General features: G+C 49.8%; 1 protein-coding gene across 5 annotated transcripts in view; it reads right to left on the bottom strand.

Moving 5' to 3' along the window:
• The window catches only part of Il16 (interleukin 16), a 97,103-nt gene that overhangs the window by 8,246 nt on the left and 66,123 nt on the right, over positions 1-22,734 (bottom strand). For 3 of the 5 annotated variants that reach the window (XM_037197754.1, XM_037197765.1, XM_037197743.1), the window contains exons 7-14: positions 21,962-22,035; positions 21,051-21,267; positions 18,277-18,394; positions 15,647-15,779; positions 11,877-11,964; positions 9,543-10,024; positions 3,741-3,933; positions 417-1,497 (exon numbers count right to left, since the gene is read on the bottom strand). In XM_037197754.1, the coding sequence (XP_037053649.1) occupies positions 417-1,497; positions 3,741-3,933; positions 9,543-10,024; positions 11,877-11,964; positions 15,647-15,779; positions 18,277-18,394; positions 21,051-21,267; positions 21,962-22,035 (2,386 nt within the window). Of the gene's footprint in view, positions 1-416; positions 1,498-3,740; positions 3,934-9,542; positions 10,025-11,876; positions 11,965-15,646; positions 15,780-18,276; positions 18,395-21,050; positions 21,268-21,961; positions 22,036-22,734 lie in introns of those variants that run through there. The other 2 variants (XM_028873817.2, XM_028873821.2) reach the window with 2 other exon arrangements.

The raw sequence follows: 22,734 nt of genomic DNA, 5'->3' as shown, positions 1-22,734 counted from the left end.
TCTGCTCATGGCCAGAGTAAGGCCCGGAGGGAAACAGGACTAAATGTCCATACTCCCTGTCTAGGTCCTGGGCCCAAGTGAAAAGTAAAATAGATTCTTGTTGGAGAGCATCTCCTGGCCTCGCCTGCAGCCCCTTAAGTCGAGAGTGGACCGTTCAGTATGCATCAGCCTTGTGTGTGTGTTTGTGGGCAGTTTCCTAGGGGTCTGGTTGGTGCCCCCACTTCCCATCCCAGTGGAGGTCAGGTGTGTGTAAACTACTCCTTAACATGGAAGACAGAGCTACCATGCACATCTGTACACACACTGACATGAGGTGAGATGGTTTTTTGACTGGTGTAACTGAGAAACATTCAACTGCTATGCAACATAAAAAAGGGATGGGGACAGTGGAGAGGAAGCAGGGCGCACACACTCACTTGAGGGAGAACCCTGTGTCCGAGGCAACGACTTCACCAAGACCTTCTGTAGCTGTGCTGTTGTTGTTGGGAGGCGGCTTTGGAGAAACCCTCTCCCTGGGGACACAGGTGATCTGGCCACAGGAGACTGACGACGGGAGGCACAGCAGGGATTTCATGACAGCTGACGATAACTGGCTGCTGATGGAGTAAAGCTTACTGGCCTTTTCATCCAGTAGCTTGGTCTCGCAGGACTGGGTCCTGGTCAGGGGGAAGCTCCGCGCCCGCTGACTTGGCATCTTGAGGCCTGGGCCTTGAGCGTCCTCAGTATGTGTCGTCAGGAGTCTCAGGAGAGGGTCTGGGGAGAGAGCTTTTGGGCTGGGTCGCTGACCTGGGGGTGGGGACTCAGACATATCTAGGTCCCTGACCTCCGAGGTGTTAGGAAGGCCTGTGGCTATGGGCTCTATGTCCACCTGCCTGTGCTTAACAGAGACTGTAGTCCCCCGCCCCAGGAGACCAGAAAACCGTCCTCCGTCCTGTTTCCCTGGAAGTTTGGTGGTCTCCCCGGAGCTGGGTTGCAGGCTCAGTCTCTGGACTCCTCTCTCTGGCAGTTGTGAGGAGCCAAAGTTTTCAAAGGAGCTGATTCTCTGCCTGATGGAGGAGGAGGAGGCCTGTGAGTGTGGCCCTGATGGCTCCCTGGAAACAGTTGCTGGCTGAGTGGCTGAGGCTACTTCCGAGGGTCTTCTGGGGTCTGGGACACGATTCCTCAGACCTTTCAGACTCTGACGAAACCAAGCTGGCTTGGGGGCCACTGGGGGCCCCTTCTTCACAGTGCAGCCATCTGCTGGCTTGTGAACCCTGGGAGCACCGTTGGCAGTATCCACTTTTGACAGGACCCCCTCTGGGTGGCTCTGCGTCCCATCCTCTTCACCCAGGCTGGCGTTGGGCTGTAGTGGCATGTGGCTGTGGTTCTCGCTCATGATAGGGCTAAATAAGTTTTTGATGCAGTCGGAAATTCTAACCCAAGGGTCTTCAGTGGTGGTATCAAAGCTATAGTCCATCCGTGCCTGCCTCTTCAGCAGCGGGTGTTTTCCTGGTGACGCTGGCGGGCAGAAACAAAGCCAGACCTGAGCATGACACCTCACTGGGGATTTTCTTTCTAAACTCAAGTTACACTGTTGAAGGGCTCTGGAGCAGAAACAACGGACACCCTGGGGACCAGCTCCACGGGCTGCCACCTACCTGGGGCACCAGCAGGCAGAACTGAAGAACCGGAGGAGAGTACCCTCTACCAAGCAGATGTGTGCTCGGGAAATAACCTGCTCTGTCGTTTGACAAGAGAGGACTCTGGGTGGATGAGGGGCCAGGGCTGTCAGAGTCAGGCCAGGCCCCATGTCGCCTCACCGCCCACTCCAATGTCCTCTCCACGGTCACACAGGAAACGTATGAGAAGTGTGAAGTGAGAGCAGTTATTGTGCCTTGCAAACTTTCACTCCACGCGTCTCATGTTGGTCCACGTATTTGATTGGGACTCTCCGTGTCGTTCAAAAGCAAGAAGAATGAGTGATGCCCACCAGTGGGGTGCGCACAGCCTGCTGAGGCTCTCTCATTTCAAGGGCATATTGCACACCCATGTGCCCACCCGAAGCCATGAAGTCATGGGAGTGTGATCCTCTGCCCACACACAGGCCATTGACCAGCTTGCTTGGGAAATGGGTGTTTCTCAATCAAAAAGAATTGATGAAACGGTTGCAGGTAGAGAAAAGCTATGCGTCACTGATATTTGAATTGTGGAATCTGAAGGGTCCCTTCCTCAGTTCTGAGGTGGTATACCTGGGCTCTAGGCTGGGCATTTGGGATGTGGAAAGCCCCATGAGATATTTCACTGTATCATCCACTTTATGCCCACGATGTCCTCAGGATGCCGTGTCCAAGGGGCAGCATGGCAAAAGCTTTCTCAGAATAAGGTAACATTAAAGTGACATCTACCTGTGTGGGCGCGGGATGGGGGGATGGGACTCTGCACTCGACTCCCTTCCCTAAGGGAAGGTTGGCATCAAGAGGGATGCCACTGTCAGTATTCTGTGTTTCCCATGCCTCATCCTTCTTTGTGGAAGACTAGGCCTCTTGGGGTGCATGTTCCAGGGAGAGTCTTCATTTGAGGATGCACCCTCATTTGAGGAACACTGTTTCCTCCCATCTCTTACCACAGTGCCCAGCCTCAAGTGAAGCAGAGCCCTGAACTCCGATGGCACCAAAGAAGAGCCATGCGTGATCGTGAAGGCCTGCGTGGGTACTAGAGACTCCAGGACTTTAGCAAGTAAGTCTGGCCCTTAGGCTGTTTCTGCATTTACAAATTGTTCAGCTCTAAGGGCTGGGATGGTAAGAATTAGGAGTCTGAAGTTCTACAGGGAAGTCCTCTGCAAGCTAGGGTGTGTCCTCAATTAGGATGACCAAGAGAAGGGAGGGTAGGGAGTTGGAGTCTCCCTGGTGGGGCACCTCTCTGGGTGAGATCATTTCACTCATATTGTCCTTTACTCTCCAGAGGCCTTCATGTGCTTTAAGAATATGGTTTGTAGCCTCCCTATTTACTTACTCCTCTGCCACACTGGGAGCTGCTCAGGGCAGGAAACCATCTGGAGCATCCCTTCCTCACACAGCCTCACACACCTACCAGTCACTGTATGCTACCGTACACCTACTGTATGCTAGCTGCAGCAAGTCACATATCGGGATTCCATGTTGTCTTTCATACTTGCTGACCGGTGAAGGAGCCCACAAAGGCAAAGGAGATTGCCCAGAATCACAGTTAATGAAGGGTGAATCCAGGATCCTCTGTTCTTTCTAGTAAGCCAACAAACACTCAGGCTATGGCCTTGTATTGGCAGGTGTACCGCTTGGACTTCCCGTGGCTATCCACCTCCTGGATGTGGTGGCCATCAGCAAGCACTGATGACACTTTTCCCACACGGCGCTCTCAGATTTGAGCATAAATGAATCAAGTACGCTGTCTTGCTGACACCCATATAATGCAGCTGCTCAGGGTAGCTGGGTTAACTATAATCGTTGGACATCTTTCCACGTAGACCCTCAAGAACGGCCTGCATCCACTCCATCACCTCCCTGGAATCGCCGCTTCAACCAGGAAGCTTATCTCTCGGAAGAGCGCTTCCCCTGTCCTGCCCCAGCACCCCGGAAGCCTCCCTGTCCATCCACCCCGGCCACTGGCTGTGTCCGCTGTGCCCATGCAAGGCACTGATCTCAGACCAGACTCCAGCTCCTACTTGATGCGTGGCACTTTCTCCAGAAAGACCTTCCTTCTGGAAGATCCCCATGGCGGCTCACCTGGACTGGCACTCCTCCTTGGCTCTCCCTCTGAGGAGGACGAAGTCGGTGTGCTGATTGCAGGTCCTGGGCAGCAGGCAGCGCTGCAAGGACTTTTCCCTGCCGTGTCTTCCTGTGGCAGCAGAGGCAGCAGCTCTCTGGTTTCCTGTGGTGTAAACAGGAAGCCAGAGCGTGTCAAAACGGTAGTCTCCAGCTGTGAGAAGGCAAGGCACTCTTTGGTTAGAACTTGAACATGAATACTGAGACACCTCTAGAGGTGTCCCCACACGACTCCCACAGCAGCCATGGGGGAAGGTTCCTCCCCCCACAACACTGGGCTGTTGCTGCTGCACAGTTAACCCCTCTTAGAATCTCCGGGTATCCCTAGCCTCCCAACAACCTGCTGTGCCCGATGTGGGCATGCATCATAGACATGGGAAGTTACTGGCTGGCTGTGATGGACACAAGAGGTGGAGATAAGAAAAAGGCTGGCACTACTTTGCTTACAACAGAATGTTGGTCAACTATCTGACCCAGGAAGGTCCAGGCAGGGACCAAAGAAAGCTCCCTAAGAGCACTCAAGAGAAAAGCGTGTCAGTTGCTTCCCTCGTTGGTTTTAAGTGTTTAAAATGACATTGTTTATTTGTGTATTTATTGTGTTCACGGCACACACATGAAGATCAGAAGACAATGTGTGGGAATCACTTCTCTCCTTCTCTCACGTGGGTCCCGAGGACTGAACTCAGATCGTCAGGCTTGGTGACAAGCACCTTTACCCACTGGGCCTTCTTGCCAGTTCCAACTTTGTTTTCTTTTGTTTGAGGCAAGGTCTTACATATCTTAAGCTATCCTTGAGCTCTCTGTGTAGTCAAGGATGACCCAATGCTCCTGCACCCATGCCCCAAGTGCATGGACTCAAGGCATGCACCGTCACACTGGTTTTATATGGTGTTGGAGGTCAAACCCAGGCTTACGAGGAAAGCACTCTATCAACTGAGCTCCACACTGAGATTCCCGAGTAATTAGTACTTGGTCAGCACCGTGTTCTGGCTCCCCTCTACAGCACTTGGGATGAATGACACCACCAAGCTATTGCAGAATGTTTTTTACATGGAGAGGGCCGATGCCTCAGGATCCTCCTTAAAACAACCTTGGAAGGAGCTGGGCCAGGTACCAAGTAGCCATCTACTAGTTAGGTAGAGCTACCATCAAGCCTGCGTGAGATTCAGGGTCCAGAGGCGGCAGCAGCTGAGGGCACACTGGATCTCAGTAGCACAGAAGGCTTGCTAGGGAAACGTTTCACATCTGCTTCTGGAACAAAGCTGAGACTTTTCCCAGGCAACCAAGCATGGTAGCAAGCACAGCGCCCTCTAGAAGAAAAGGCAATGCCAGGACTCATCTAAATGATGCTTCTGACACGGGTTTGTACGGAAGAGAAACAGTTTTCTGTGCTGGGGTGGTTCCCAAGCCCTATTCATTCGGGACTCAGGTCACCATGGGCCAGGCAACAAGGCTATAGGCCTTCTTCCAGAGGAAGGACAGCATCAGGGGCACTTGCCTCATTTAGGATTGAAAAAAGACATGTCAAATGCCCAGGGTCTCAGACTTAGCATCTATGCTGTCCACAAACATTCTTTGGGAAAGAAAGAACTGGAACAATTGGAAAGTGGTCACAGTCATTGGCCAGCCCAAAGTCCCTGCTCTAGGGTGGAGACTTAAGAGAGTGTTCTGAATTACTGAGGGTCAGAGCATCCAAGGAAGCCTTCCTAAACTAGTTCCATTAGTATTTAACAGTAAGCCAGTAATAACATCCGGTCGTCTCCAAGATGTTCACCACACAGGAAAACTCACTGCACACTGTTAGGGGCTCTGTGAGGTGAGAGCCCTCTGTATCCGCAGACTGTTGGGTGCTTTTACAGACAGACATAGCCAAGGCCAGCAAGTCATCTTGGAAAGGATCCTGATGTATGTCTGTGGTGGTTTGAATGAGAATGGCCCCCATAGGCTCTATATTTGAATGCTTGGTCCCCAGTTGGTGGAACTGTCTGCGCAGGATTAGGAGGTGTGGCCTTGTTGGTGAGGTGTGTCACTGGGGGTGGGCTTTGAGGTCTCAAAAGTCTAAACCATTCTAGTTCTCGTTCTCTCTCTCTCTCTCTCTCTCTCTCTCTCTCTCTCTCTCTCTCTCTCTCCTCCATTGTAGTCTCAACACATAAGTGCTCAGCTACTGCTCAGGCACCATGCCTGCATGGTCATGAACTCGAACCTCTGGCACCATAAGCCTAATAAATTCTTCTATAAGCTACCTTGGTCATGGTATCTCTTCACAACAATAGAAAAGTAACTAAGACAAAGGCTGTATGTCTTACTTTCCTTTTTAAAAATTTCTTATTTAAAAAAAACCTTACAAATAAATAAAAATTTATCATACCAAAATTAACCAAACCCAAAGTCTATATACAATTTTATGAACTTATATGCAGTTAGAATTGGACTTTGAAATGGAAGTTGTGAAGCTTCACATTAATTTCCCACTTTCAGTATCACATATATTTTCTGTACTTATCTGCCACCAAAGGCAAAAAAAGTCTGTGATCAAATGATCACTGGAAAAACAATTATCTTTCTATCCTCCTTCACAACTCCTTTCCATCACCCGCACTCAGTCCTTCCTCAGGCCCTTGGGTCCACTTTTTCTTGTTCTTTCTTCATGTTACACTGCACCCATGTGTACATTTGTTTACATGTACACACATACTATTGGCTAGATACCATTTATTCTCAGATGAACATGTGGTTTATTTCTGAGACTGTATGACCTCACTTAATACTATACATTCTAAGCCCATCCATTTTCCTGAAAAATAATTTCCTGAATTTTTTTAATTTGATTTTTCTTTAGAGTTGAGAAGTATGCCATTTTATGTAAATCCATTTCTCCTCTCTCTCTCCCTTCCTTCCTTCCTTTTCTGTGTGTGTACATACATACACATAAGTATACATACAAGTAGGTACTTATATGTACGTGTGCTTGTGCCTGTGTGTATATGGGTGTGGAGGCCAGAGGGACAACTTCAGGTGTCCTCAGGAGCTGTCTGTCTGTTTTTGAGAAAGTCCCTCCCTGGTCTGGAGTGTCCCAAATAGACTAGACTGACAGGCAGTGAGCACCAGAGATCTGCCTGCCTCTGCCTCCCCGCGCGGGCTTGCCGCTGCTGTTTTTGACGTGGGTTCTGGGACTTTGCTAAGGCCCTTATGCTTCACTGCAGGCCTTTTATGAATGAGCTATTTCCTAGACCTCCATGTTTTATCTTTTAATCAACACTACTGATGTTGCATTCTCTCTGGAAGAAGTCTCTAAAATTAATCCTAAAATTATTTTGACTTCTAAACAAAATTTTCTCAGGCAAATGTTTTCTGGCTCAGCGCTTTGTGAATGAGAGGGAGGGGAGGAGAGAAGACAAGAGGGTGAGAGACAGGGATTCAGCCAAGAAGACAAAGTAGTTTTCTTCAGTGTGAGTGGTGTTTTGAGACTGTGGGTGCAGTGCCCACAGATGCCAGAAGGGGGCATTAGATCCCTGAGAACCAGAGTTACAGGCAATTGTTAGCTACCATGTAGGTGCTGGGAATGGAGCGTGGATCCTTTAGAAAAGCAGCTCTTGCATCATCTCTCCAGCCCCATGGGAAATGCCTTGAAGGTCTTTTTGGTAGAGGAAACTGGATTGCTTTAAGTTATATTACATGGGAAACATGCACAGACTGTCATACATATCGGCTTGAGAAGGGTCTTAGGACCCTAGAGAGAAAAAGACGACAGAGAGGAATAAGAGACAAATGTAGGAGGAAAAGAAGAAGAGAGGGAGGGAGGAAATGGAGAGAGGGTAAGAAGGGTTGAACATGGAACCACAGGCAATAAGATCCATTCGGAAAGGCGCAGGAGTGGCCAAGGATGTGGTTGTTAAGAATGGTTGCATAAACTTGATCAGTTTGGGAGGCAACTAGGCAGTGTGATCAAGTCCTGTGCTCATTGCATGAGTTGGCTGTTTGAAACCTGGAGCTTATGCAGGGACACTTGGCTCAGGCTGGGAGGAGGGGACTGGACCTGCCTGGACTGAGTCTACCAGGTTGATCGCAGTCCTCGGGGGAGGATTTGCCCTGGAGGAGGTGGGAATGGGGGGTGGGCTGGGGGTAAGGGGAGGGGGTGGGAGGGGGAGAATAGGGGAACCCGTGGCTGATATGTAGAACTGAATGGTATTGTAAAATAAAATTTTTTAAAAAAAAAGAATGGTGCATAAAGTCAGTTGCTTCCTGTTTTCTGCCAGCCTAGGATCCTGTCTTTGTGATGTCATTCACAACAATGCTCTGTTGGTTGTGTGAATAAGTCACAGAAGGGTCTGCTGGCCATGGGAGATGTCCAGAGAGGACAGAAAGAGCAGCCACAGAATGGCCTTTGTGTTACTGGGGACCGGGTTGCTGGTGAGGACAGGGAAGGAAGCCAAAGGCAGGGTAGGGCAAATTGCTCAAGATGTGGGATGCTGAATCTGAGGAAGCAGGGTGTGTGTGTGTGTGTGTGTGTGTGTGTGTGTGTGTGTGTGTGTGTACGAGAGCTTACACACGTATGTTTATATGTGCCTATGTGCTATCTTTATCACCTTGGCTCCTTGCCTGCCCTTCCCTGCAGAAAACCTGCTTCCTCCCCTGGCTGCCTAACTTGGCTGTGCTCCCAGCCCTACACGGGGCCTCACCCAATCAGGCCGCCCAAGGCTGCCATCAGGGCAGGTGTTCTCCTTTCCTGCATCTGCAGGAGGAAAGCGAAACGCCTGCCTTCTCACCTGCCTGTTTCTGATTTGCCTTCTTGATCCATTCTCAGAGTCAGAAGCAATGGCATGTTTGCGGGAAGGGGGAGTCAGGGAAGCAGACCCCCGAGATAGCCCAGCCCGGGTTGCTAGTCCGCCCTCAAAGTCTGCACTTCCTGTTTGGTAACAGGGCTCCTCCTTTCTTCACTGTGCCTTGGCCAGGGAACTCAAGACCTTCCTCCCCCAGCCACCTCACCGAAGTTTGTCAATCTGCAATTTGGCTTCTCCTAGGGGATTCCCAGCGACCTTACTTCACATGCTACCCCTAGCAATGTGATCTTAGTAAGTTCCTTTTCTGGTAACGGCCCCCCCCGCCCTCAGACCCTTGCAAGGACAAACTGAGACAATATGCATAAACCTGTGTAGCCTCGTGCCCTATGTTAAAAGTTTCAGCAGCCGCCTTCCTGTCTACCTGCCTTCACTGAGGAGTGGGGCTGGAGGAAGAAGGTCTTGTCAGGGTGGTGCGGTATACTGAAGGAGGATGTAATGCTCCCAACAGCCGGTAGAGGGAGCCATTCAAGGAAGCCCCAAGTAGCAGCTAAGGACACCTAGACTTAAGAGAGTCTGGTTCCCCCATTCTCCCCACCTACAAGAGGCAGTGTTAAGAATGAGCAATGGGGCCAGTTTCTCGCCGTATTCCCACGGGCAATTAGTTCTCCCTCTCTTTTAGTTATTTAGATGACAACTTGCGGGTAAGCAGAGCACCCGAGATTCCCCGGGCTCAGTCTCCCCATCGTGGAGCGACCCTGCTCCTGACCCACCGCGGTGGGAGACCAATGACCCATACAGAGAGAACTCTGAATGTTAGTGCCAACAGCTGGCAGGCCTGGAACTTCCATGTGGGTCCTGCGAAGCTCCGCGTGCCTCTCCACAGCGGGCCTAAAGAGCGCATTTCTCTGCAGATACTCCTAATGCTCAAGGGCAGCTGTGCACGATGCAGGGGACACGCGTCCCACTACGCACACCCTCCTACCTGGCTGCATGTGGGCAAGCTGTGCCCGGAAGGGTCTGTGACCTTCTCTTCCAGTTTCTTCTGAGGCTCGCTGTCATTTTTAAAGTATTTTCTGGGTGGAGGCTTGGGTTTGGAGAATGTCGGCTTTCTCACCAAAATCTCAAAAGATTTCTTCAGCCTCAGTGGTGGGTGGCTGTCTCTTTCCAGGCTGTCAGGAAGGGGCGGGCTCTCCTGATGAGGCCTGGATGGGACCCCGGGACACGGCTCTTGGTCCTGCCCTGGGGGCAGGCTGGGGCTGTGTGTGCAGCCTTCCCTCTCAGAAGGTTGTGGCTCCGCACCTGCACTGCAGGGACTTCCCCCTGGTGACCCAGACATGTAGCTGCTGTCGCTGCTGGAGCGGACCATGATCTTCTGGGCCCTTCGATGTGGGGGTGCCGAGTGCTTCTCACGTTCCTTCTCCAAGGTGGGCCGCCCATGCCAGCTGCTCTCCAGCCTTTTGACACCTGCATGGGAAGCACAAGGAAGCATCCTAGCTAAGCCCCCAGAAGACCAGACATCCCTAGGGATTCAGGCGGCACTCTGAACATCCCACGGCTCGGTGGCGGGCAGGCACCTCAGACTTGGAGCCTGGCAGCCTTGGGTTTGGACTCCAATAAGTTTTCTAACTTGGAGTTGAGGAAATCATTCAACCTTTCTGAGCCTGCCAGGGACGGACACGGAGATGCACTATTCAGGCCACTCAACATTACTTATTGTGCAAGAGCCCGGTGTCCCGGCTGCATGGAAACTGGTGGCCAGGTTTAGCTGTGAGCCTTTCCAGGGCTTTGCAGCTGCAGAGGGATGCCATACCAACATGGGAGCAGCCCAGTCTCGGCGGGCGGCTGGTGGAAGGGAGGGTGGCCTATGCAGTGCTAGCCATTGCTGCCAACTCGGGGTAACCTGAGTGAACCACGCCAACTGCAGGGCCCCAGGGCTGGTTGATTCCACTCCCTTGCAGAGGAGCCGACCCCCAGCTAACCTAAAAGACATCTTACACACTACACTCTGCCTCAGCATCCTCTTCCTGGGAGGAGACTAACACTCCACTTATGGCTGATGTTGCTAGGCTTGCCTTGAAGTTCACTAGCAAAGACGGAAAGCATGTGGCGGTGCTTTGAACCCCACATTTGAAGGGGTACCCTCTTTTTCCAACAAGAGAAGTGGAGTGAAGCCAGAGCCCCACCCCCATGCCCCCACCTCCCACCCCGCATCCCCGCTCCTTTTCCTTCCCATCACATACACCATGGTTTTCTGAACTGTGGCATCTACATAGCTCTAAGACACTGTTCTTTCTAGTGGCAAATGGTCGCAGATACCTCTTTCCTGAAACTGCAGCTCAAGGGACTGGGAGCCATGGAGACCTCTTCATTTGTGGGTTCATTTGGTGCAGTTAGGAGAGCCAAAAGGACCCTCATGAGAAAGTAGCAAAGCCAGCAGGATGTGATCCAAAACACATGTTAAAGGAGGAACTTTTTGCTCTACCTTGGTCAGAGGATAGCACATTTCTATTTGAGAAACCTAAAACACTGAAGGAAGGTATGAAAGCTAACTCTCCCCTGCGTCTAACCACCCCACCCCCACCACTGTAAACAGTGGGCTCGTGAGGGTGGGGGGCAGGGGCTCCCTGTCAACTCCCCTGTGCTTCTGTACATCTGGGGTGGGTGGAGCCCTAAGTAGGACCCAGTGGAAACAAAGTGTGGTCCTGCCATTTCCTCTGAACGTTTTCCCACACACTTCGGCCTCCTTGCCAACCTAAGTGTTAACTCTTCAGGTTGGCCTAGCACATGAGTGACCAGGCTAATGCCCAAAGGTAAACACAGGAACCACCTAGAGAGCCAGGTCTGTGACCCCCTGGCCAGTTTCTTCATGTACTGGTCATGTGTCTTTGGCAAGGAGCCTCTCTTCCAGGGCCTTGCTTATTCTAGCAACATGTACATAAATATTGATCCAGGGATGTAGTGGAATAATGCATTAAGATTAATGAGGAATTTTCAGTGTCTATATACAGATTAGGAATTGCAAGCTCAGGGCCTGCAGGGCCATTATGTGGGCAAGGCATTCTGGCAGATGAGGAGAGGAACTGAAATGACTGCAGAGTACCTGCCACATTTAAAACAATGCCAACCTTGTGCTTTGCACACAACACAAAAATGAGAGCCAAATTTAACCTGTGAGCTCCTGTCTTTCAACCATCATCTGATGCCACGCATGCGTGCCATGGCGGTTCTCATGCTGCTGAGGGTGAATTAATGGCTGAACCCCAAGCTTTCTAAGGAGACAAAGATATTTCGAGTGAAGCCTCCCCACTCCCCTTACCTTCCAAGCTCCACTGGTGCCTGTCCTTTCCGAACTTGACGCCTTCCACAGCCTGAGCCACGGCTTCCTTGAGCTGCTGCTCAGAAACCTGGAAAAGATCCATCACCGACTCAAGCGAGAAGTGGAAGCAGGTGCCACAGACTCCAAAGACTGTACCTACCATGCCCATGGCTTCTACTTTCCACTCTGCAAAGAGCTGACGACTTCAGCTTCTGGAAACACCCTGGGCACCAACCCTCCCCCAGGGTCTTCCAGGTGTCATGTCGTGTCCATCAATAAAGGCATTTCCATTGATTCCCCCCTAATTCTCCTTCTCCTCACTACTGTGAAACTCTAGGCAAAGTCACCATTTCATAGTCTACTTCTGAAAGCTATTCCCTTAGCAATGATGTCACTGTAGATTATCATGGTCATCACCATGGCCATTATAGGGCCGGTACTATGCCTCACAAACCATTAGTCCCTTCACAGTAATAGTTAAATGTGAGGGCCTGGCTCAGCACTTGAGAGCAATGGTTGCTCTTCCAGAAGACCAGGGCTGGACTCCCAACCCTCACATGGTGGCTAACAATTATTTGTAATTCCAGCCTCAGGAATATGACACCCTCTTCTGGCTTCCTTGTATATTGCATGGATGTAGTACACAGAAGTAGGCAAGCACCCATATGCATAAAAATAATACATAGATAGATGATAGATAGATAGATAGATAGATAGATAGATAGATAGATAGATAAAGTGTGAGTCTAGGAATCAAGCAGACTTACACCCCATAGCAGTTTCTCCATCATCTCTACTTAGACACAGCTTAACCTTCTAAGCCTCAATTTCTTGTTGTATAAACTATAATAGTCAAAATCTTCACAGTGTGGAAAGAGGGTATTTTACAAAATAAGTTATTGCTAACCTAAATTTGAGAAACAAAAGAGGAAAACAATAAAAAAAATTCCTAGGCTGGAGAGATGGCTCAGAAGTTAAGAGCCATCATTTAAAGTAAAGGACCAGAATTCAATTTCCAGGAGCCATGCTGGGCAGTTCACAACCGTCTTCAGGGAATCCATTGCTTCTGGCCTCTGAGGGCACCTGCACTCACATGTGCATACCCACACACAGACACATATACATACACATAATTTTAAACAGTAAAAATAAATTATATATATAAAAAAATTAACACCAAAATTTTCAAGCATGCATTCTTAGACACAGTCAATAGACTGAAACAACAACTCTCAAAATGGGAAAGAATACTTGCAAATCTATCTAGTGACAAGTCATATCCAGAAGATAAAGAACAATAACAAAAGTCAAAATTTAAAAAATAAGTAAAAGACTTGGGTGGACATTTCTCTCAAGAAGATATATAAATGGTCAACAAACATGTGAAAAGATATTCAAGGCCACTAACTACTGGATGGAAATCTCAATCACAGAGAAATATCACTTGACACTCATTGAGACAGCTACTCAAACAAACAAACAAACAAGAACAAGTCTTGGGGCTGGAGAAAGGTCTCTGTGGTTAAGAGAGATGCTTGCTGCTCTTTCAGAGGACCAGAGTTTGGTTCCCAAACCACATTGAACAGATCCAGGGCATCAATGTCCTCTTCTGGCCTCTCCAGGTACTGTACACACACACACACACACACACACACACACACACACACACACACACGCACACCACATAAAAACATAACAAGTCTTGGCAAGGACATGGAGAAATTGGAACTCCTGTGCACTGTTGATAGGAACTGTAAAGTGGTTTATTGTCTATAGAAGACAGTCCTTAAATAATTAAAAATAGAATTAGTAGATGACCACATCTGGGAATAGACACAAAAGGATAATAGATAGATAGATAGATAGATAGATAGATAGATAGATAGATAGATAGATAGATAGGCAGGCAGACAGACAAATAAGACCAGTGTGGTGGCTCATGCCTGCAATCTCAGCACTCAGGAGCACGAAGCAGGAGGATTGCTTCAAGTTTGAGGTCAGTTTGAGCCACATGGCGAGTGTCAGGCCAGCTTGAACTGCAGTATGAGACTCCATCTCAAACAAACAAGAAATTAAAAAGTATCTCAAAGCCATGTGTACGCTTCATGATCTTTCTTCCATTATTGCAATAGTCAAAGGTAGAAACAAGTAACTACCCATTGAAAGCTGGGTGCCTAAACAAAGTGCAGCGTACGCATACAAGGGGTGATTAGTCAGCCTTAGAAAGGAAGGCGAACGGCATGGGTTATGACATGGATAAACTTCAAGAGTGTAATGTAAATGATGTAAGGCTGTAACCAAAGGGCAAAACAAAACGTGTCGTGGTTCTTGCTTATGTGGCATGTAGGGGGGATGTAGGCAACACAGAAAACAGAAGAGTGCTTACTAAGGCCTATGGGGAGGGAACTGTTTAATGGGTAGAGTTCAGGTTCTCAAGACAAAATTTGGCGGTGGTTGTACAACAGCGAGGGTGGCCTTCACGCCACTGAACTACACCCCCAACTGCCTGTCCCTCTGTGACTCATAGGGTGGGCTCATTTTCCTTTCAAGCCTTGGTTTCCTCATTTGTGAATTGGAGCTTGACAAACATGACTGACACACACGGAGGAAAGGTTAAATAAGTGGCTATCCCTACGTTCTCCAAGGTGATCTCGTGGGAGTGGCTATCCCTACATTCTCCAAGGTGATCTCGCCTATCTGTCGCCATGGCGTCAAGTCTCGAGTCTAGGTCCAGTCTGGATCTTACAGCAGCATCAGCGCTCGGTATAGCTACCTACAGAGTGTCTCCATCTGGACATCCCACAGACGTCTAAGTCCCATCATGTGACCCCTAACTCCTAGGCCATTGTCTCCTGTGCCAATCCCGGAGTCATGTTCTGTCTCTTAGCCCAAAGCTATAAGTATTTAGGAGCTACTGATGATTCTTCCCAATGAAGAATGGCGTCGAATTCCTTCTTCTCCAGTCTCTTTCCAGGCCTTCCGTGTAGACCAGGGCCTCACCATCCATTCCTTTCTACACTCCTCCCACTTGACGCTGTTCAAAGGTTGGAACAATAAAATATGAACCTGTTACATCTGTAGCTACTGGCCTGTAGCTCCTCATCAGTCGGATCCAGAAAGGACACGGATGCATCAGCAGTGTGCAGACACTTCACAGTTCAATCCCAGCCAACATCGGTTCTCACTCTTGCCTGGTCCACAAAACCTGCCATCCACTCTCCAGCTATGGCTGGTCCCTTCATACTCTGGCTTTGCACTTAGCGCTCCCACATGCTGGAATGACTTTCTACAGCCCCTGTCTAGAGAAATCTAAGCTCTAGCAAGCTCTGCTTTATTAAGCCCTCCTCTTCCGTGTGTCAGTCTCTTTATCAAGGCCACCTGCTTATTCAGAACTCCGCACTGTAAGTTTGCTTTGTCTCTGAATCCTCATTGCTGAGCTCCGGATAGTCCCGTTGTGAGTGTCCGTCAGATGCACACACAAATAGATCTCTTCCATTTGCTATATGGGACTCTAGGATTCTGTCTTCCTACCCCAAAACTTGTAACTTAGCTATAAGATTTTCCTATGTGGATAACAATTGCTTCTGTTGTCTAGGAGTTTGTCAGTGGGCCTCTGCTACAGAAATTTGTTCCCACAGATAGTCTGGACAGGTTTGGGGGAGTAGGGTTCAAATCCTAGCCAGGAACATCTCTGTTTCCATCCAGTTCTCACCTTGATTTTCATACTGAAAGAGAGAGCCTGGGCAGAGAAAAGCCCAGCAGCACATTACCTGTGGGTCTGGATGTCGGCTAACGATGATGGGAACTGGGCCAGGGTCACAGTGGCTCAGGATTGTGTAGACTTCATTGAGGGTCATGCAGTGCACTGGAGAATCATTGATTTCCACAATCTCATCACCACACCTGCAAAAACATCCACAGGAGCCTCAAAAAAAAAAAAAAACCCACCTAATACTATAACAGAAAGAGGGCCACCTCTCAGTAACCCACTCCTTGCCAGGCTGTTCATAACATCTCAGTGAGTAGACTTTCTTTATCATTCAACCAAAGTTCAGAATGTGGTGGAACAAAGCAGCCATCTACTCCTGTCACTGTGGACCGTAGAGTGGCCAGTGTTTCCCACCTGGAGCCGCCCAACATAGACAGAAATTTACCTGTCACTTCCCTCTCCTTCTCCCATTGACCTGGTCAAGATTGAAGTTGTGGTTTACCCTCTCTAGCCAATTAGCCAGGATGTAACTCATCACATTCTGGGCCTCAGTGTCTTCAGAAGTAGAGTGGCTAGCAGGAAGGACCGACTGGGCAGGGCATGCTAAAGGTAAAGAAATGACAGAGGAGTGCAGCAGAGATCCTTGCGAAGGGAGTCAAGGACAGCCACCAAGGGAGCTTATGTTAGTTCCAAGATAGGGCACCAGCTACTGTCAGCTGCTGTGCTTTAGATGGGTATCCTTCAAAGGCCCTGAGAAGCGGTGAAAACTTTAGGAGCTGGGGCCCAGAGAGAGCTTTCTGGTTACTGGGGACGTGCCTTTGCAAGGGACAATGTGACTCTGCTCTCTCTTTTCAGGTTCCAGCCTGGAGGTGAACACTAGATAAGATAGTATTGGATTAGATTGTTGATAAAAATGATCCCAGCTACTTTCATGTCAACTTGGCACAGGCTAAAATCATCTGAGAGGAGGGAGCCTCAATTGAGAAAATACCTCCAGAATATCAGGCTGTAGGCAAGCCTGAAGAGCATTTTCTTAATGATTGAGATGGGGAAGGTCACACCCATTGTTGATAGGGCCATCCCTGGGCTAGAGGTCTTGGGTTCTACAAGAAAGCAAGCTGAGCAAGCCACGAAAAACAAGCCAGTAAGCAGCACCCCTCCATGACCTCTGCATCAGCTCCTGCCTCCAGGTTCCTGCCCTGTTTGAGTTCCTGTCCTGACTTCCTTCAGTGATGTGGAAGCATAAGCAGAATAAAGCCCTTCCCCCTCAAGTTACTTCTGGTCATGTTGTTTCAACACAACAATAGAAACCCTAACTGAGACATGCACAACCCCTTCCCCCCTTCACAGATAGAGAAACTGAGGCATGAAAGATGAAACAACTTTCCTACTGCAACCCATATTGGAGACGGACACTTTGCTATAATGGGCCAACAGTAAATGCTTTATGTGTTTCAGGACATGCTATCTGTGTCACAAAAGCTCAATTCTGCCCTTGTGGGTGACAGCTGCAGCCACGAACAGCAAACAAGAACAGGCGCGTGGCTTTGTTCAAATCAATCTTCAGTGGAAACAAGGGTGAAGGGCAGTCGTTTTCAGGGTATCAGCAGGGTCAGAATGAGTCTCCTAATTCTGCATCCCCTGTTGTGGTCCCTTACTTCCTTCTGTGTTTCTGCTAAGCTGACCCCCTTATCTTGTCAAGATGATTCACGTTCTCTGAATGTCATTGAAGACCCCTGCCACGCAGCACGGAACAGTCCCCACCCCACTGCGGGCCTCTGGGAGAGGGCAGAAGAAATCAAGCAATCACCCCAACTCTGCAGCTGAGTCCTCCAACCCTGCAGCTGGGTGCCCTGACCCTGAAGCCAGATCTCCCAGCCCTGCAGCTGGGCCCCTATCCTGCAGCTGTGTCTCAAGCACAGTAGCAGTGGTTCTCCTGCAGAGGGCAGCACAGATCTGTTCCCAGCTCAGAACTCCTCAGACACCACCTGAAGTGGGCTTGTCTTCCTACACTGCAATCACAAGGGAAAAAATTAAAAATGGGGCAAAACCTTCCTGCTTAGCAAAAGGGTCCTTGTGAAAGATGCAACTGTACCACTGGCAGATGTTAGAATGATTGTGAAAGTATTCTAACAGGTTAACTGAGGTAACGCTCTCTACCCAATCAGACCACTTACTGAAGGCAGACATTCTTTGTAGAGAGGTGTGGCTGCAGTAGCTATCTGAAATTGTTTTGCTTCTCTTGGCAAGGACATGCATGCACACAGCTGGCTTACTTAAAACACTGGGGTTTGCACAAAGAGCTCACAGGTAAACCTCATGGAGACGGTCATCTGTGACACCATGAATTCTGTGTCAGTCGAGTCTGAATTAAAGTTAGTTTCTTTCCCGTTTTCTGTTGCACTCTGATGTTCTCAGAGGTCATGCTTCTTAAACTGCAACCTGCACACACATTTCTGGGGACTGGGTAACACTGGACTTAGTTAACAGCTCTGGTGTGGGGCTGCTGAGATTTTTGTATCCTGCCCTCTTTCCCTATGCCCGGGTGATTGACGTGCCTGCTGCTGTGGTACAACTGAGTCAAGCCTGAGTCATTCACCATTTCTCCTGAGGTCAACCTCAGCTACTCCTAAAGGATGTCTTTTCTGCTCTACGCCAGGGGTCTATTCAGAAAGAGAAAGGAGGACCCACCGCAATCGTCCATCCAGATGCGCCACAGAACCCGGTGACAGCGTGTGGACGAAGATGCCCGAGATGCATTGGAAGTAGGGGATGCTGCACAGGCCAATCCCCAGGCCAACACCAGCCTCTGCAATGCAGAATGGGGGAAAGAGGGAGATGTGAGCTTTCCTGGGGGTGGGGGTAGGAGCCTATTAGATGCCTCTGACACCTGGCTAGGCAAGTGTCCCTGTCATGACATTCCTCCCGCTCCTGTGTGTAGAGTGTCACTGTGCACAGGGGCCATTTAGGGACCAAGTGATGGCCAACACAGGCAGTGATGAGGGTGTGTAGTACGGTCAAGTGGAGAAACACTAGGAAATGAGAGAGGGGAGGCTGCCAGAAGGAGGAAAGAGAAAGTGGGTGGAAGGGAGGAGACAGTGATGAGTATTATGCAGGAAGCGAAGGGAAAATGTGCTGGAAAGTGGCAGGATGCCCCTTTTGGGCCTCATTTGATAATTAGTAACAATTAGGACAATTAGTACAAATGCCTACATTTGGTGTAAACCACAGATGACAAAGAAGAGCCAGGGTGAGGAGATGGGTCAGGGCACTGGGTAGCAGAACCAGCCCAGGCAGAGGCTGGAGGCTCGGAGGAGTGTGACTTGCTGTTGTTGTTGGTCCAGAAAGGCCAGTGTGGGCAGAACACCGGCAGGCATGGGGAGAGTGGGATGAGGTGGCACAGGGCAGGGATCAAGGGCCAGACTTAATGGGTGTTGTATGCACAGGCGTGCAGAAGCAAACACTGTTTAACTCAGAAGAAATGCCGTGGGACACTCGGGATGAGGAAGCGGCACACTTTAACACCTGTCTCTATATGGAGAAATAACTATGGATGGTTAAGAATAAAAGCTCAGAGGTCATTGGGAAGGCCCAGTGGGTAAAGAGGATGGCGGAGGGAGAAACGGAAGTGCATAGAATATATTCCAAAGGATGAAATAAAAGGATTGGATCAATAAAATATCTCAAAGGCCATCTTGAATTGAGTGACTGGTGGGTAACAACCCTGCTACCAAACAGGAAAGTCTGGGCAGGACCAGACCTGTGAAGTTCTGCCCCACAGGCACCCATGATGCCCTTGAAGGTGACTGGGAAGAGGTGAGAAGAAGAGGGTTGTGTGGGGAGCCTGGATCCAGATAAACAGGAATGATGTCAAGACTGTGGGGGCCTCCAGCATGGGAGGGGAAACAGAGGGTTTACTAGATTGGCAAGGCCATGGAAACAAGAATTGGCAGCTAAGAAGGACCAACTAGGGGTCCAGGGAGTAGGAAGGAGAAAGCCTCCTCCGGGTTTTCTTTAGGCACACACAGCTTACAAAAGACTCTGCGTCTTCATGGGAGACCAACAGCTCCATAGAGATGGATGCTGTGGGTCATCGTTATCCAAAAAGGTGGGCTGTGACATTCACTGTGCAGAGGTCAGAGTCATTCCCGGCATCCAGGTCTCCTAACCAGAGCAAGGCTCTTTGGCCTCATGGGCGTCTGTCATGCATTGATCCGTGAGATTTACCCCCAAACAAGGCTGAAATGATCTGGGGGCAGAGGCTAAGACTCGGCTATTTAAGTGAGTCGGCGCTGTTTCTAGTGTAAGCTGTCAGCAGGGGCAGCACGTTGAGGCCATGCCTCCCTCACCCACACACCACGCCAGGCCTGCTCCGTGGACTTCAGCGAAGGAGCCCTACTGGCAATGGCCACTGTGTATTTGCAGCAGCGTTGCCTGAAGGCTCAACAAGCTCATGGTCCAATAGAGGGGCTAAGATGTACATGAAGCAAGGGATGCATTCTCTGCCCTCCATCTCCACACACGTTGCTCCACACGCATCCCTTCTTCTGGTTTCCCAGCCTCTCCCTGAAACCCCTTTCTTCCTCCCCCTCTTCCATTTGCCTGCCTTGCACCAGCCATGCTGGCCTTCCCTTCCTTCCCAGAACACTTGCTTGTCACTGTGCTGGGAGCCCAGCTCTGCCCTGACAGTGTCCCTTGTCCTTCCAGTCCCAGCTCAGCTGCACTTTGGCAGAGCTGGCCTCCAGAGCCTTCTAGAATTAGCCATCCACCTAGGGTCACAGAGGGAACGGCTGTGGATCCCTGAATGTCAGCTTGATTAAAAAACAAACAAACAAAATGGCTGTTCTCTTGCAGAAACAAGAAAATGGACCCAGAGAGGGTCAGTGAGCTGCTCCAAGGTCTCAGGATATTAGCTGCAGACTTCAGGGTCTGGCCTCTCTCTCTCTCTCTCTCTCTCTCTCTCTCTCTCTCTCTCTCTCTCTCTCTCTCTCTCTCTCTCTCTCTCTGTGTGTGTGTGTGTGTGTGTGTGCGCGCGTGCGTGCACGCACATGTGCATGCATGTGTAGTTCCCTGTTATGTGCTTCCTGACTGTCTCATCAAAAGATATTGTCTGGGCTTGGACGACACAAAGAAGCTAGAAACAGGATGTGTGGCGGTGAGATGCAGCTCCGCCAGTGACGGTAACTATCCCTAAGCCTCAAGAGCTGAGTTCAATGGTCAGAACCCACGTTGAGACAGAGAGAATCTCAGCTCCCACTGGTTGTTCTCTGTGTGGCATGCGCATAAACACAAACACACACTAAGCAAGAGGAAAGGAAGAGGGGGTGGGGGGAGGGAGGGGAGGAAGGAAGGAGGGGGAACCCTGATGTCAGGCCCAGCTGGACAGACAGAACGTGTGCTAGTCAGGCTCTTCCGTGCTGCTTGCCCAGGACGGCAGTGGGCAAAGGCTGGCACAGCGCTCGCACCTTTCTTCAGAGACACCTCCACCATGATTCTGTAGTTGGGCTTGGCGGTGCTGGCAGGGGAGGCTGGGCCCTCCAGGGAGAAGGGGCTGCTGTCCTGGGCACCGCACGTGCTGGAGCTCAGGGAGCGGCACAGAGGCGGTGACACGTGGCTGCAGAGTGGCGGGGGCGCCGTCAGGCGGGTCCTCACGGTCAGGGTCAGCAGCCCCTTCTTGGCTTGCTGGAAAAGAGCGACAGCATTTGGAGCAGTTCTCAGACAGGTGACAAAAACAGACGGCCCGTAACAATGACCGATGTCCCCCAAGGAAACGCAGGTGTGTGTACGCATGCGCAGTGTACAGACATGTGACTAGTTACGCAGGACACGTACGTACACATACACCCAGAGCATACGTGTGATATGACATGTGACGTGGGTGCTTAGCCCAGGCAGACTCTTGAACTAACTGGATGGAGATGCAAAACGGCTTTAGTGATTTTAAAAACTCAAAACACGCTGGGCAAGGTGTTTTAATCCCAGCACCAGGGAAGCAGAGGCAGGAGGATCTCTGAGTTCAAGGCTAGCCTGGTCTACAGAACAAGTCCAAGACAGCCTGAGCTACTCAGAGAAACCCTGTCTCTATCCCCTCTCAAAAAAAAAAAAACTCAAACCTCAAAACACATGATAAACTACTATTATAAATACATGGAGTGTTTTGAGAGCTTTGTAAATCTTTAGTAGTTTGAATGTTCTGATTCTACTAACATTTGTAGAAGAATTTCCTTAATGTGCCCAAGGGCAGTGTCAGCTAGGCAAAGGTTAGGTCCCTGCAAAGGACCAATTTTTAATTGTGTGGCTCGGAGGAAGCAGTTGCTGCTGGGTTTGGTTTCATTGCCTGAAGGCCCCAGACCGTGGACAGAGGCTGAAAAGTCACCTTGAACTTCTGCAAAGCCTCCTGGTGTGTTAGGCCAGCCATTGATTCACCGTTGAGCTCCAGAATTTCATCGCCTGTTGAGAGACAGAAAAGCAGTAGCTGACAAGCTCTATTCGGGCTTGTGGAATATACTCGCGGCCTCGTGCCCTGTCCCGATTTGTGCCTTCCCAGGCTAGCCCGTGGCCTTTAGGGTTCACCACGCTTGAGCAGTGCCTGGGCCAACGATCACCAAAACCAGCTTTGCCACTCGGATTTAACAGTGTTTCCTGGCAGCTTGGCATAACTGGTCCTTTTTAGCTCAGATACTGTTTTATCCAATGTGTGTATGTGTTAGGAACTGAGGCTGGGGAGCAGCTCAGAATGGTGGGCCCCTGCAACCAAAGGGACCGACGACAGAGCTGAACCCCGGTCACCAGAAGACTCCATGGGACTGAGAACACACACACAGTAAAAGTATTTGAAACTACTCCAGGCATGGAATCTCAACACTCAGGAAGCACAGGCCACAGAATCACCAGAAGTTGGAGGCCAGCCTGGGCTACTTATTGAGTCTGAGGCTAGCCAGGGCTACAAAACAAACAGAATCGAAACGTAATTAAATGTGTGCTGGGAAAGGGATAGGCAAAAATCAAAACTGCAGAAATGCCCACTCTTAATTCCACTGGGGCTGGCTCTAAGAGATTACAATATCTGTCCCCAAAGGCCAAGCAAGCCAGTTCTGGGCCTGTCTTGTCGTGTCCTCATTTGGCCGTATCTGGTGAACATTGATGAGC

Source organism: Peromyscus leucopus, chromosome 1, assembly GCF_004664715.2.
Source record: "Peromyscus leucopus breed LL Stock chromosome 1, UCI_PerLeu_2.1, whole genome shotgun sequence".
Taxonomy (NCBI): Eukaryota; Metazoa; Chordata; class Mammalia; order Rodentia; family Cricetidae; genus Peromyscus; species Peromyscus leucopus.
The sequence above is the reverse complement of the archived record's forward strand: the minus strand, read 5'-3'. Positions and strand labels throughout refer to the sequence as shown.